The following is a 12,591-nucleotide window of genomic DNA, read 5'->3' on the forward strand; positions in this document are numbered from 1 at the left end:
GGCTTTCGTGGCCTTGAGCCCTCTAAAGCTAACGGATGAGGCACAAAGAAACTTTAGCGAGTATGGCCAGATGCTTACCAGCGTCCTCAGTGTGATCACTTATGCGCCAATCACTGCTCTTTCCAGCGTGCCCCAGAAATGAAAGCCACCGCGAAGAAAGTAGTTTTGGTCCTCCAAACAAACCAATTTTGCTACACGTAAGGGATTACAGTTAGTGGACTTTGCTTTCTTTAAAAAGTCTTTTCTCACCTTGAAATTTTCAGAAACGTTTGGGATGTGTATGCTCAAGTAAGAACATCTCTTTAACAAATCACCAGAACCAAACACAATGATTTAGTGTTCTTATTCTTTCACTTAACAACATTCTATTTTTTCTCTGGCTTGAGAGTACTAATAAGGAGAACCCACAGAACAAATTACTATAATTCGTTAGTCATCCTTTTTTTCAGAAACAATTCATTCTTTCACTTATTATCCAATAAAAAGAAATAATTTTGTAACGATCAGGGAGCTTTTCTTTTTGGTCATAAATTACATTACAAAACACTTTGTAAGGATTAGAGCAAATGACTTGAACAGTAGCTCTAAAGGCAATGGAACAATCTCAGTAATTATGGTCAACCTAACGGAAAAGTCAAGACTGGGACAGATGAACAATAATAACTGGGTCAATTTTTTTAACCACCAGAGTCGAATCTCTCCTTAAGACATGTTAGTCTGTGAATCACACATTTCTGCCTCTACCAAAGAAAGTAATTCTATCAAAACCAATAGCAGAGATTTAAAGATAAAACCATACACATTCACGTTTCCTTTTCAGTGGAAGAGTATCAGCATTTTCCACCGCTGCCCTTGCATGGCAAACGTGTGTGTGTCCCTTCCTTGGTCACTAGAAATCATGGTTTAGAGAAGTGGGCAAAAATTCTCTGCCTACAGAAAAATCAGATTTTTATCACTTTTCAATTATGTGTTCTAGTTTTCATGACTATACGGGAGATGTAATGAAAACAAAGACTAAAGTTTTATACTCTGGGATCACAGAGTAAAAACTAGGTTTGATTTCTTTCTCGTTCATCACAAGGAAGGGAAAAAAATCCTATCAACTGCTTACAAATCTACCATATGTTTAATGAAACAAAAATAATGTAAGACATTAAATATCATGAGTTAGACTATGGATCAAGAATGGCTATTCTAAAAGTTAGTATGACAAGCAGTTTTTGCATGTTTAGTGCAATTTCAATACTATGTATGAGAAACCACTCCACGTATGTTTGAGTACTCTATAAAGTAGCAATAAGTCTAATTTCAAACATTTTAAGGTCATTCTACAACCCTGAGTAAGATACTGTTGAAGCCAAGAACTTAACTAGGTGTATTATGCATGCTTTAGGTTAAACAAACTGATCTAATAGGCAAACAGGGTTGTGAATTAGGAGACAAAAATTTAAGGTTTAAAAGAAAGAAGAATGGAAATTCATGGCTCAAAGAGAAGATGAACTGAAATGAATGTGGACAAAGCATTAGATTCTCTTTAGCCTGTTTCCTCACTTGCAAAATGTAAATTACCTTCGTATTTCTTACAGTTGTCAGGAAGACTAAATAAAAACGCCTATACAAAAATACCTCGCTGAGGACCTGGCACAGAGCAAGTGCTCAATAAACGGAACCAGATAATAAACAACAAAGGAAAAAGAGCCAAAAGAGGGATATTTATGTCAGACCGAGGAACAGATATGCAACATTTTAAAAGACACGGACTTTAATTTTTGGCGACTGTTTGTCTAGTTTATAAAGTAACTGTGGTATCTTCTATCGGGGTTACATGTAAGACAAATCTTCTATTTTACGGTTTATCATGGAAGAGTTCTCAGTGTTTTATAGGAGAGGAAGATAAAACTGCTCTGATCCCACCAAGGCTACCTGATAACCCTCACCATCATGGTCTTAGTCTTCGTGCGGGCTGGGATTTGGAGGAAACCAGGCCATATGATGGTGGTTCTTCAATCTAGTAAATCATCTGGACCACTCAGGGAACCATTTAAAGTGACAGGTTCCCAAATTCATCACCAAACCACGGAGTCAGAATTTGAGGTGAGACCCAGAAATCTGCATTTGGAAACAGTGCTCTATGTGACTGTGTGCACTCCTGGAACCCTCAAGTTGATGGCAGGAGAGACAGATGTATTACGGAGCTGTAATCATTAAGATAGTATGGTAACTGGCACAAAAACAGACACACGGATCAATGCAACGGCAGATTTGTTCTTACATAACACCCATAAAGACAGGCTTCTAACAGCCACAAGTTCTCTTGTGCTTCCTACAGTTCTTGCCCTGAAAAACTGCTCTGAGGGATTCTACTGAGGGGATGGCTCTCCTTGGCTAAGACTTTCCATTTGCAGACCAGTGACTTGAAAAGCTAGAACAACATCCTGCACGTGTGTGTGTTGGGGGAGTGTGTGCGTGCACGTGCACTTGAGACTGTGTATTTCCTAAGACAGTCCTCACGCGGGGATTGAAGGGTCCTAAGAATCAGCTGCCAGCATTATCCAGAGGTCTTCTGAACCACTAATGATCTTGTGTTTATTGTTCCATGAGAGACAAAAGTAACTTATGAGTAAGACTTGATGCTGGTCTTTACTGGGCAGGAAACTCAAGGAGCTTATTAGAACAGGAGGGAGAGCCACTCTGACTTTGAAACTTCTGCAGAGATCATTCTGGGTTTAGGGAAACTTCGGTAGGAATGTAGCCAGTGTTCCTTTTTTTAGGATGGAAGTCCAGCCCAGACCTGTACCTTTTATACTTAGTGCTTCCTAGAATCCACCCAAAAGTGAAAAGGGATTGATAATATTCCAAAAAGAAGAGAGAACAAAGTACAAAAAAAAAAAAAAATTAAGTCAAAAAGTCAAACGCGGCCGCTGGAACAATTAAAGTAGTTACAAGCTAGTAGCAGACTGAATCTCAGGAAAAGGCTAACTGTTGGCCGGTGGGACGGTGCTGGGCACAGGAGCTCAAATTTCCCTGTCCGAACGCGAGTGACTTATTCTCGGTGTTTGTCAGAACCTGAGAACGTGCATGCTCTATACATCCCGAGGAAGAGAAAAATCAGGCAGAAAGAAGCAGACACTGGCTCCGTATTTTTCACATGAGCCCAGTAGCTCCATCACGCTCTTCCCTTTCCAAGAAAGATTCAGAAATAGAATGAGGTCGCTTATCTGAATAGTTTCCTCTGCTTGAACGATAATGAAATCAGTGCAAGCCAAGAGGCAAGAAGAGATACTATTAAAAATTTAGGGAGGTCAATCTGCACAGGCAGTATCCTGTTGAGGGGTGCACTCAAGTGGAGGTCAGATCAGGGTTTTGTAGCTCTCAGAATACACAGTGTGGAATAATATTATAGGCTTAAAAAATGGAACTATTCCAACAAGGTGACCAGGACTTCTGCTTTGACCTTTGTTCTGCGATGGTGTTTTGGCACGAAAGTGGACCCTGCAAGAAGTCTATGGAGAGCTGTTCTCCAAAGCAGCATGTTAATCGGAAGCAGAATCTCAGATCACCATCCCGTGGTCAACAGACCCCCTTTTCTGCCTGCCTCCCTTCCATTCGGCAAATATGGAAGTGCCCTGATGTGCCAATAGAGTTTCAGACTCTTCAAATTAACAAAACGTGAAGGTCCCTGACCTTCTGGAGCTTCCATTACCTGGGAGAAGAATAATAAATAAGCACACCGTATGTTACATGATAAATAATGTGAAGGAAGAAAAAAAATACAGAATTGGGGGACAGGGAGTGTGAACATTGAAACCAGAGGTCAGGGCAGGCCTCAGGGAGTCAGGCATCAGGTGCTTGGGCGAGCGAATACATCAAGGGGGTATGCAGACATCGGGGACAGCAGTTGAAGCAGGCAAGAGAAACCAGTACAAAGGCCCTAAGAGTGGAGAGCTGCTGGTGTGCTGGGGGGAATTAGCCATTGCTGTGCTTTTCAAACTTGAACTAACATCAGACACCACCTTTGGGGCTTGTTAAAACGCAGACAGCTGGGTCCCAGCCCCGGAGCTTCGACTTCAGGAATTCTGGGGGCCCGAGAATGTGCATTTCTAACAAGTTCCTATGGGATGCGGATGCTGCTGGCACAAGGGCTATGCCTCGAAAACCAACATTCTAGGGGCGCCTGGGTGGTTCAGTCGGTTGAGCACTGAACTCCACTTCGGCTCAGGTCATGATCTTGTGGGAAGTAACGAGAATTCACAGAACTGGTGGCACTTTTGAGTTAGAGAGGATGTCGGCTGGTCACATTTCCACGGGAAGAAATCCACAAGGACACAGGGGAGCGTGGCTGCGGACCCGCTGACGAGAGTTTCTATGGGACCTGGAGGCAGGCCACCAACAGCAGGTGGGCACGCCAGGGTGGCACTCAGGAATCAGCTCTGGGGACACAGAGCTGACAGACACTTGGGGTGGGGATGGGGAGAGACTCCCGGTAGGAGAGAGGGGGAAGTTTTTAAGCAAGTCAGGATTAAGAAGCTATGAAAAAATTCTTGAAATTTCAGTTAACTAGATTTCTCTTTACGTGACTAACAACAGAGTATTCTAAAAAGTGAATATAAAATAAAGGCTTTAAAAATAATTTAGTGTGCAACTGGCTAACCGCCTTTAATTCCTATGCTTTATCAAGTGAATGAGAGGAGACGTTTAGTTAATTGTCAGTGACTTGTATTATTCCGTAGCTTCCTCTTTATCCTAAAAGGGACGCTATCTTCTGGTTAATTCCCCCTGAAAATCAGGGCCTCATTTTCAAACGCTAGATATGGTATCTTAGTTTTCAAATTACAGATAATTCACGGGATCAAAGAAAAGAGGGAACCTGGGGGACTTTATGCAGTTGAATATGAGGTGGTGTGGTAGTGGTAGGAGAATCCGCACAGGCCTGGATGCGTTCTGACCCACTGTCATGACGCTCGGATCGCTCTTGGGAGTCCGAACAGTCCCTGTTGCAGACGCAGACAGTGCGAACTTTGAGCTGTGGCTTCGAACTCAGCTCCTGGAGGACACACTAACTTTATTTATTTCCTTCCAACCCCTAAAGGAGAAATAAGCAACTTAGAATTTCAGAGCCTGTTCTTTAGGTCTCTGTTTACGCAGGAGAGTCTGAAAAAACTAATTACCTGGTATTGCCTTTCCCAGACTTCACGGAATACCAGTAAGAAGAGGATGTTTAGAATGACATTAATACTATTTACTCTGAACAGCCAAGTTGTTTAACTATATAGACAGATTTATCCAAAGAGTATATGTTCCCACACAGGATATTACACAAATATTTTAGAAGGCTATGTCAAATAACATTTGATTGAAAAATATTTTATTTGGTTGAAAGTCAATTACTATGCCATGGGCTTCCAGATCTTAATGTTTACTTGCCCAAAATTGGAAGAATAACTCCTCTACAAATTTGGCTTCAGTCCTATAATGCAAGGAAAACTTCAAAACCTTTTGGCTCATCTTCAGCTGACACTAGCTGATTATTTCTCAGGAGCAAGGAGCCTTGTGTTGCTCTTAACAACCCAAAGGGTCGTTGGAAAGAACTCCGAATTTTCTTGATGTTTAATTTATATTTTAGGAAAAGAACAAATCAATAACTGCACACTATCCCACACTTTCAGAAAGACCTTATTACAACAGCATTTCCAATTTAAAACAACCTCTTTTACATCAATCTTGCACACAAAGCTATTATTTCGGGCCCGACAATTATTTTATCAGTATATAGTAGTAAACCAGCCAAAAGGCAATAATGTGCTGTCATGTGGTATAATACAAATATTATTCAACACACAGCTTGAATTTTCAATCAACTCTAGATACAGCAGTGTTCTATGAATTAAACTCTAGAGGTTTTAAGTGATTCGTTTTATTATAAACACTCAATCCAAAAAGATGATTAAAATAATTGAGATAAGGCTTGATTATAAAGATAAACAGCCTTTTTTTCTGGTAACATCTGTGGTAATAATGTGCTATCATTTAAACCAACTGAGGATGACTCACCATCTGTGAATAAATATAACTTTAGTTTCTTTTCTAGTACCGGGGATGGCTTGCTTTCTTGTCTTTTTTTTTTTTTTTTTTTTAAACTAAATCATCCCTCCTCCCTCATCTGTCCCTCTTGCAACCACAGAGTGAGATGGAAATCTGGTGTCAGGAGTATAGTTTCTTGCTATGTTTTGGAAAAAAATGAACCGGCATCTAAGGGATTTATCCACGATCTTAGTCTCCATAGGATCTTGCTCTAAACAAGAGTTAAATGGCTTGGGACCTCCTACAGATTAATTAATCTCTCTTTAACCATAATCCTGAAAAACAAAGAGTCATATTTTCAGTTATATGTTACTGCCTCAAATATAGAGAACACTTTCTTTCTGAACACAGTATAATGAATGCACTACATATTAACATTCAAACATACAGCCTGTATACTGCAATTCATTTTGCTTTAAGTTCAGTACTAGAGTGAACGAATTAGTTTTCAGTATCTGCTACGGTCCATGGAGGGGCTCTTGGGCCAGGGGCATTCACCAAAGGAATTAAAAAATAAAATCTGGGATTGGAATGGGTAGGAAAAAAATGGACTAAAGACACAATTGGTGAGCAATAATCTGAAAGAAAGGAGCTAAGGTTTATCGCAAGGGAGGGATATAAAAGAAGAAAAATATTTGGTATGATAGCAGAGTGAGGAAGTACTGGCTGTCCACAGAACAGAAAGGAGATGGGGAAAGGTGGAACGAGTAGAAGGGTACATAAAGTTCTTAGAAGAAGGTTCTTAGAAGAACTTAGAATAAAGTTCTAAGAAGAAGGTTGCCTAGTGCTGAGGTCTTGTTTCCTGAATACCATTTATTTTTTTGAATTTTAGATTTTTTTTTAACATTTGTTTATTATTGAGAGAGAGAGAGACACAGAGCATGAGCACGGGATGGGGAGAGAGGGGGGAAGATACAGAATCTGAAGTAGGCTCCAGGCTCTGAGCTGTCAGCACAGAGCCCGACGCAGGGCTCGAACTCACAAACTGTGAGATCATGACCTGAGCCAAAGTCTGTCGGTTAGCCAACTGAGCCACCCAGGTGCCCCTCCTGAATACCATTTATTATAAAAAAAAAAAAAAAAAAAAAAAGAAAGGAACCAGAGCTCATTGGAGAAGTGGTTGATTCCAGGACTGGTGTAGGAAAAACATGAGATGAGTCTTGGGTATCTTGCACCTCAGAAAAGTAAAGGTGTGCTCAAAACAAGATAGGGGCATGTCAGAGGATGCAGGAACCAACCCGGAGGAGCTCCCACTGGCCAAAGCTAGAACAATTTGAGCAACAAAATAAGTAAGTGATAGTACTAAATTATACTCTATAACAAAATACAAAATGATCATTAGGTAAACACCACAGTAATAACTGTGCAGATAAGATCCACTGATGGACGATAAATTCAGTGGGCAAAAGTTGTGAGGAGAAACAGGATATTAGCAAAGTCTCACTCCTAAGAGAGTCATCAGTTATAAAGGGAAAAACAGTGACTTTTTCCAGGAGAAATCTGGTAGACACCACATTAACCAAATGATCAAGGAGAACCATCATCAGTAGTGAGACATGGTAACATCAGGTACCTCCTGATTCTATGCACTGAGAAGGACACAACATCACTTCTATGCGTAGGTTGGTAGAATATGTGTTAATTTCAATGTAATCATGAGAAAAACCCAAACTGAGGAACATTCTGCAAAACAACTGAGCAGCACTATCCATACTGTCAAGGTCATGAAAGGTAAGGGAAGACTGAGGAACGCTTACATACTGGAGGAGAGTAAGGAAACATGACAGCAAAATGCAAAGTGGGATCTGAATAGGACTGGGGAGCAGCATAAAGACACTAGGAGGAAAAAAATAGTAATATTCACATAAGGTCTGTAGTTCAGGTAATAGTATTATACTCATGTTAATTTTGTGGGGTTTTTTTAATTAAAAATTTTTTTTAAATGTTATTTTTGAGAGAGAGAGAGAGAGAGAGAGACAGAGGACGAGTGGGGGAGGGGCAGAGAGAGAGGGAGATGCAGAATCTGAAGCAGGCTCCAGGCTCTGAGCTGTCAGCACAGAGCCCAGTTCAGGGCTTCAACCCACGGAACATGGGATCATGACCTGAGCCAAAGTCAGACACTTAACCGACTGAACCATCTAGCGCTCCAATTTTCTGGTTTTGATATCGTACTTGAGTTATATGTGCTGTTAACATTAGGGGAACCTGGATGAAGGGCTTATATGAACTATACCTACTGTTTTTGCAACTTTTCTGGTAAGTCTAAAATTATTTTAAAAGAAAATGTAAAACAAAAAACAGCAAAGCAGCACTGATTCAACAATATTCTGCCATGCCATCCAAAACTGCTTTCTTCCCAATGCTGTGTATTCTCCTCCTCCTCTATATTTTCCCTCCCATTTACTGCTACCTAGAATAGCAAACATTTTACTTATTTATCTGGTTGTCCATTTCCCCCACCAAAAAATAAACTCTATGAAGGCAGCCATTTTTATCTGTTTTGTCCAAGGCTGTATCTACCTACAGTCTAGTACAGTGCCTGACACATACACGGAGAAAGAGTTAAATGAATTAAAATTGTGAAGAGGAAGGTAGAATAAAAATACGAAAAGCAGGTCTGGAGATAAAAAAATGTTACTCCTGAACCTTTGAATTCCAACGAGTCCCTGTTTCCTCTTTAGAGCATGTAAAGTGGGAATTTCACTCATCTTCTCATCAGATTTATTGGGTAGCTACTATGTATAAGGCACTGAAGCACGCATCAAGGGGACACAGATGAGCAAGACACGACTCCTCAAGGAAGTTGGAGTCGAGTGGGAAAGAGAAAACATTTGAACAACTACGTACAGGGTGGAAGAGACCAGGAGTCTCAGCAAATGCTGCGGGCATTTAGAGGACGGAAGCATATGTAGGAGGAGAAGTAAAAGGAAAGGTTTCACAACAGTTCACAAACTCAGCAAGGCCTTAAAATGCTTAGGAGGGATAAGCAAAAAGCAAAGGGGTGAGGGGCCGGTGCACTGGGAAGACAGAACTGCGTAAGCAAATCTGAACGTGCAGGAAGGAAGACGCAGGAGGCACAGAGATCGTTCTGGTGGCTGGATCACTGCTCAGGGAAAGGGGAGTATGGAGAACAGCGGCTGGGGGCTAGACGCGCGCGGTGTCAGGTTCCTGTCCCAGGACTCCAGACTTTATCTGGCAGCAGCAGGGTGCTCACCTCTAAGTCATTTTCAAGAGGAGGAGGATGTTACTAGGGCACCGCTCTACAGAAACTCTTCACGGAATTTTGGAAGATAGAAGTCCAGACCGTTAACTGCAAATCTTTGGGATCATCCTTTGTAACTTAAAAACATTTTTTTTTTAAGTTTATTTATTTATTTTGAGAGAGAGAGCAAGCAAGAGTGTGAGCGGGGGAGGGGCAGAGGAGGAGAGAGAGAGAGAGAGAGAGAGAATCCCAAGCAGGCTCCACGATGTCAGTGCAGAGCCCAACGCGGGGCTCCAACTCCTGAACCGTGAGATTGGGACCTGAGCCCAAATCAAGAGTTGGACGCTTAACCGACTGAGCCACCCAGGCGCACCTGTAACTTTCAGCCATTTTTCTTATGTTATGGATTGAGTGCCCCTGCCATCCGGTACTCCCCTTATGCTTACCATCCAGACTTAGTTGTGAGTACTTCGCAACTTCCTGGAGCCACGTCTGGACTGCTGAACAACTTAAGTTGTCAGCAAACATTTTCTTACGTTGAACTAACACCTGTCTTGGTTCAGTTTCTACCCGCTGTCCTAGGGCCGACAGTGAACTGCTCAGCTCCTCTTCTACAGAATAATCCCGAAAGCATACGCACGCGTGTGTGCCCTTTTCCTCAAGTCTTCTCTTCTCCAGGTTACACATCCTCTATTCCTCACCTTACGTGGTTTACAGGTTCCCCACTGTAACTTCACCTGCGTCTGCACCCCGCCTGGGTTACTAATGTGATACTCGGTCACATTGCTCCCATACCCCACAGTGCTCTTGGGAGCCCCTATTTCATGGTTGTTAAGTATCACTACATCCTCAGTCCCTGCATGGAATCTTGCCTCCTTACTCCCCCCTCCTTTTTAAAAAATGTTTATTTATTTTGGGGAGAGAAATAAATGTTTGTTTATTTTGGGGAGAGAGACTCAGCGCTAGTGGGAGAGGGGTAGAAAGAGAGGGAGACACAGAATCTGAAGCAGGCTCCAGGCTCGGAGCTGTCGGCACAGAGCCCGATGTGGGGTTTGAACTCGTGAACCACAAGATCGTGACCTGAGCTGAAGTCGGACGCTTACCCGACTGAGCCATCCAGGTGCCTTCCTTACTTCTTCTTTACCTGAAACTCAGCTCTCTCCCCTTGGGACTCCGATTCCCCTGGAGCCTTTGGAAGTTAGAGGCTGCTCATTCTTTTACATTCCAGACTTCAGGGTCTGGAGGTGGGGCTGGTCCCCTCTTTGTTTTCATTACTGTCTCCTGGCTATTATTCCTCTACCCTTAAGCAGAAGGGTCTGCCCATAGGAGGCTGGTACCAGCTTCGTGTCGTCTGTGCACTGCCACCTACTGCCATTGACTGACCGCGGCATCTGGCTCACAGTCCTTCTCTCCACCCACGGCTCATCGTCCTGAGGGACTAGGAAGCTTATGCGAATGACCAGCCCATCCCTGGCTTCCAGTTCACTAACTGGCTCAACCGCACTGACTTCCATTCGCAGGCACAGCACTTCAGTCCCTCACTCATGGCCAGAGCCAGACCACGCTGTCACCAAGACGTGCTCCCCTTCTGCCGTCTTCATTCAGCCCCATTTCTACTACTTCCACTGCACCCCCTCTTTGATCTCATTCAAATCCCCCTCCAGATACCTCTGTGACCCTTTCCCTCCAGCCTCCTGACGGCTCCGCTTCTCTATTGACTTAGCCGAGACACCAAGGTCCACCATGCCCTGTAGGCAGCCACTCCCATCTTCATGGGTTTTCGTACTGGTTCGTGTGGTGTAGTTCAGGTAAACTGGAAACAGCACGTGCGCACGCACACACACACGCACACACACACACACATACACGCGCACGCACACCCTCGAAAAACAACAAACCTCCGAAGTCTTACTTTATGTAAGAATGGAAACGAGATGAATTCCTTACATTTAAAGAACTGTCAGGAAGAGAGTCAAGTCAAAGCTGGAGGGACCGGTGACCTGGAATCAGTTTCTATGTTATTGCCACATGGTGGTGCCATTTTAGCTGATAAACAGAAACCTCGCTGCTGTTTACTTTCGGTGGAACTTGTGCAAGTGGTTATGATGACTAATGCGCTATTATTTTACAAACTCTGTTGTTATAACTGAAAATATTTTCATATCCTACAACAACCTCTCTCGAGCATTCAGAAGCAGTGGTTCTGTGATAGTGTTAAAAACACAGCCCCCCAAACAGTAACTCTGGAACAGAAGTTGGTTGTGATAAAACACTATGATGAAGGCGGCCAAACATCTACTATGATGCCCCGTGTTGTTAATTTAGAAACGAGCGCTCTAGAAAAATTAGAGGTAATGAGGCAAACCCTGAAAAGAAGCATTAAAGCTAAAATGTGTTACAATGCTGTACGTTCACAAAATACTCCCTTTATATCCCTTTTTCTTTTTTTTAAGGAGAAAATTAGTCTTAGGGTATGAGTTTCACATCATGAGATCACTTTGGAAACACGCCGAACACGCAAACGTTAAGTGCCTTCGTAAGATACCCTATTTCCCCTACCTCTTCCAAGAGATGCTTCTCTTTCCAGAGCTACGTGCAGGCAGACAGTGAATGGCGTGGGGATTCCGAGCGTGGACTTTGGAGCCACACTGCGTGAGTATGAACCTCCCAGTTCCACAGTGTTCTGGCTGCATGGTTTTGGGTAAGTCGTGTAACCTCTCTGTGCCTCAGTTTCTCCATCTGAAAAGTTCGGGCGAAACACCACCCACCTCCAAGGGTTCTGAGGATCGAAGCAGTTAACGGCACGAGACACTCAGAACGCCACAGGGCACTGAGTGAACACTATGTGTGGCCCAGTGCTGAGTCACCATCACCAGCAGTGCCTTCCCTTCAACCCTTGACACTTGTAAGACTGAATCATTTCACTGGGTTAAAAAAGTAAGGGGCTTCTTTATTCACAGTGCATGGCACGGTATGAAGGTGTTAGTCCTTCTTTGGCGGTTTTCTTTTAAAAACCCGTTGGAATCCCTCTACGTCACAGTTCTGCGTACGAGTATGGAGTAGAGAAGGCAGTAAAGAGCCTTTTCCAGCCAAGTGCTGGCAAGTGGTAGGACTCTGAGTAGGGCCTTCCCAGACACTAGTGTTTACACCGAGTGATACGAAAGTGCACGTGTCCTTGGGCAGTCTTACCTTCAGCCTGTCTTTGGGCAGCGCGACGGCCCCCTGCTTGATGATTTCCAGGACCCGTTCCACGGAGAGCTCAGCTCCCGCTTGCAGCAACCTTGAGCTGAAGAAGGTGATCACCTGGA

General features: G+C 43.1%; 1 protein-coding gene across 4 annotated transcripts in view; it reads right to left on the reverse strand.

The window, feature by feature from the left end:
* DYM (dymeclin) overlaps positions 1-12,591 on the reverse strand; it is a 350,855-nt gene that overhangs the window by 37,482 nt on the left and 300,782 nt on the right. For all 4 annotated transcript variants that reach the window (XM_019464089.2, XM_053902680.1, XM_019464093.2 and 1 more), the window contains one exon: positions 12,473-12,586. In XM_019464089.2, coding sequence (XP_019319634.1) covers positions 12,473-12,586 — 114 coding nt within the window. The remainder of the gene's footprint in view (positions 1-12,472; positions 12,587-12,591) is intronic.

This window comes from Panthera pardus, unplaced genomic scaffold (assembly GCF_024362965.1).
Source record: "Panthera pardus isolate Hobbes unplaced genomic scaffold, ASM2436296v1 HiC_scaffold_15, whole genome shotgun sequence".
Taxonomy (NCBI): domain Eukaryota; kingdom Metazoa; phylum Chordata; class Mammalia; order Carnivora; family Felidae; genus Panthera; species Panthera pardus.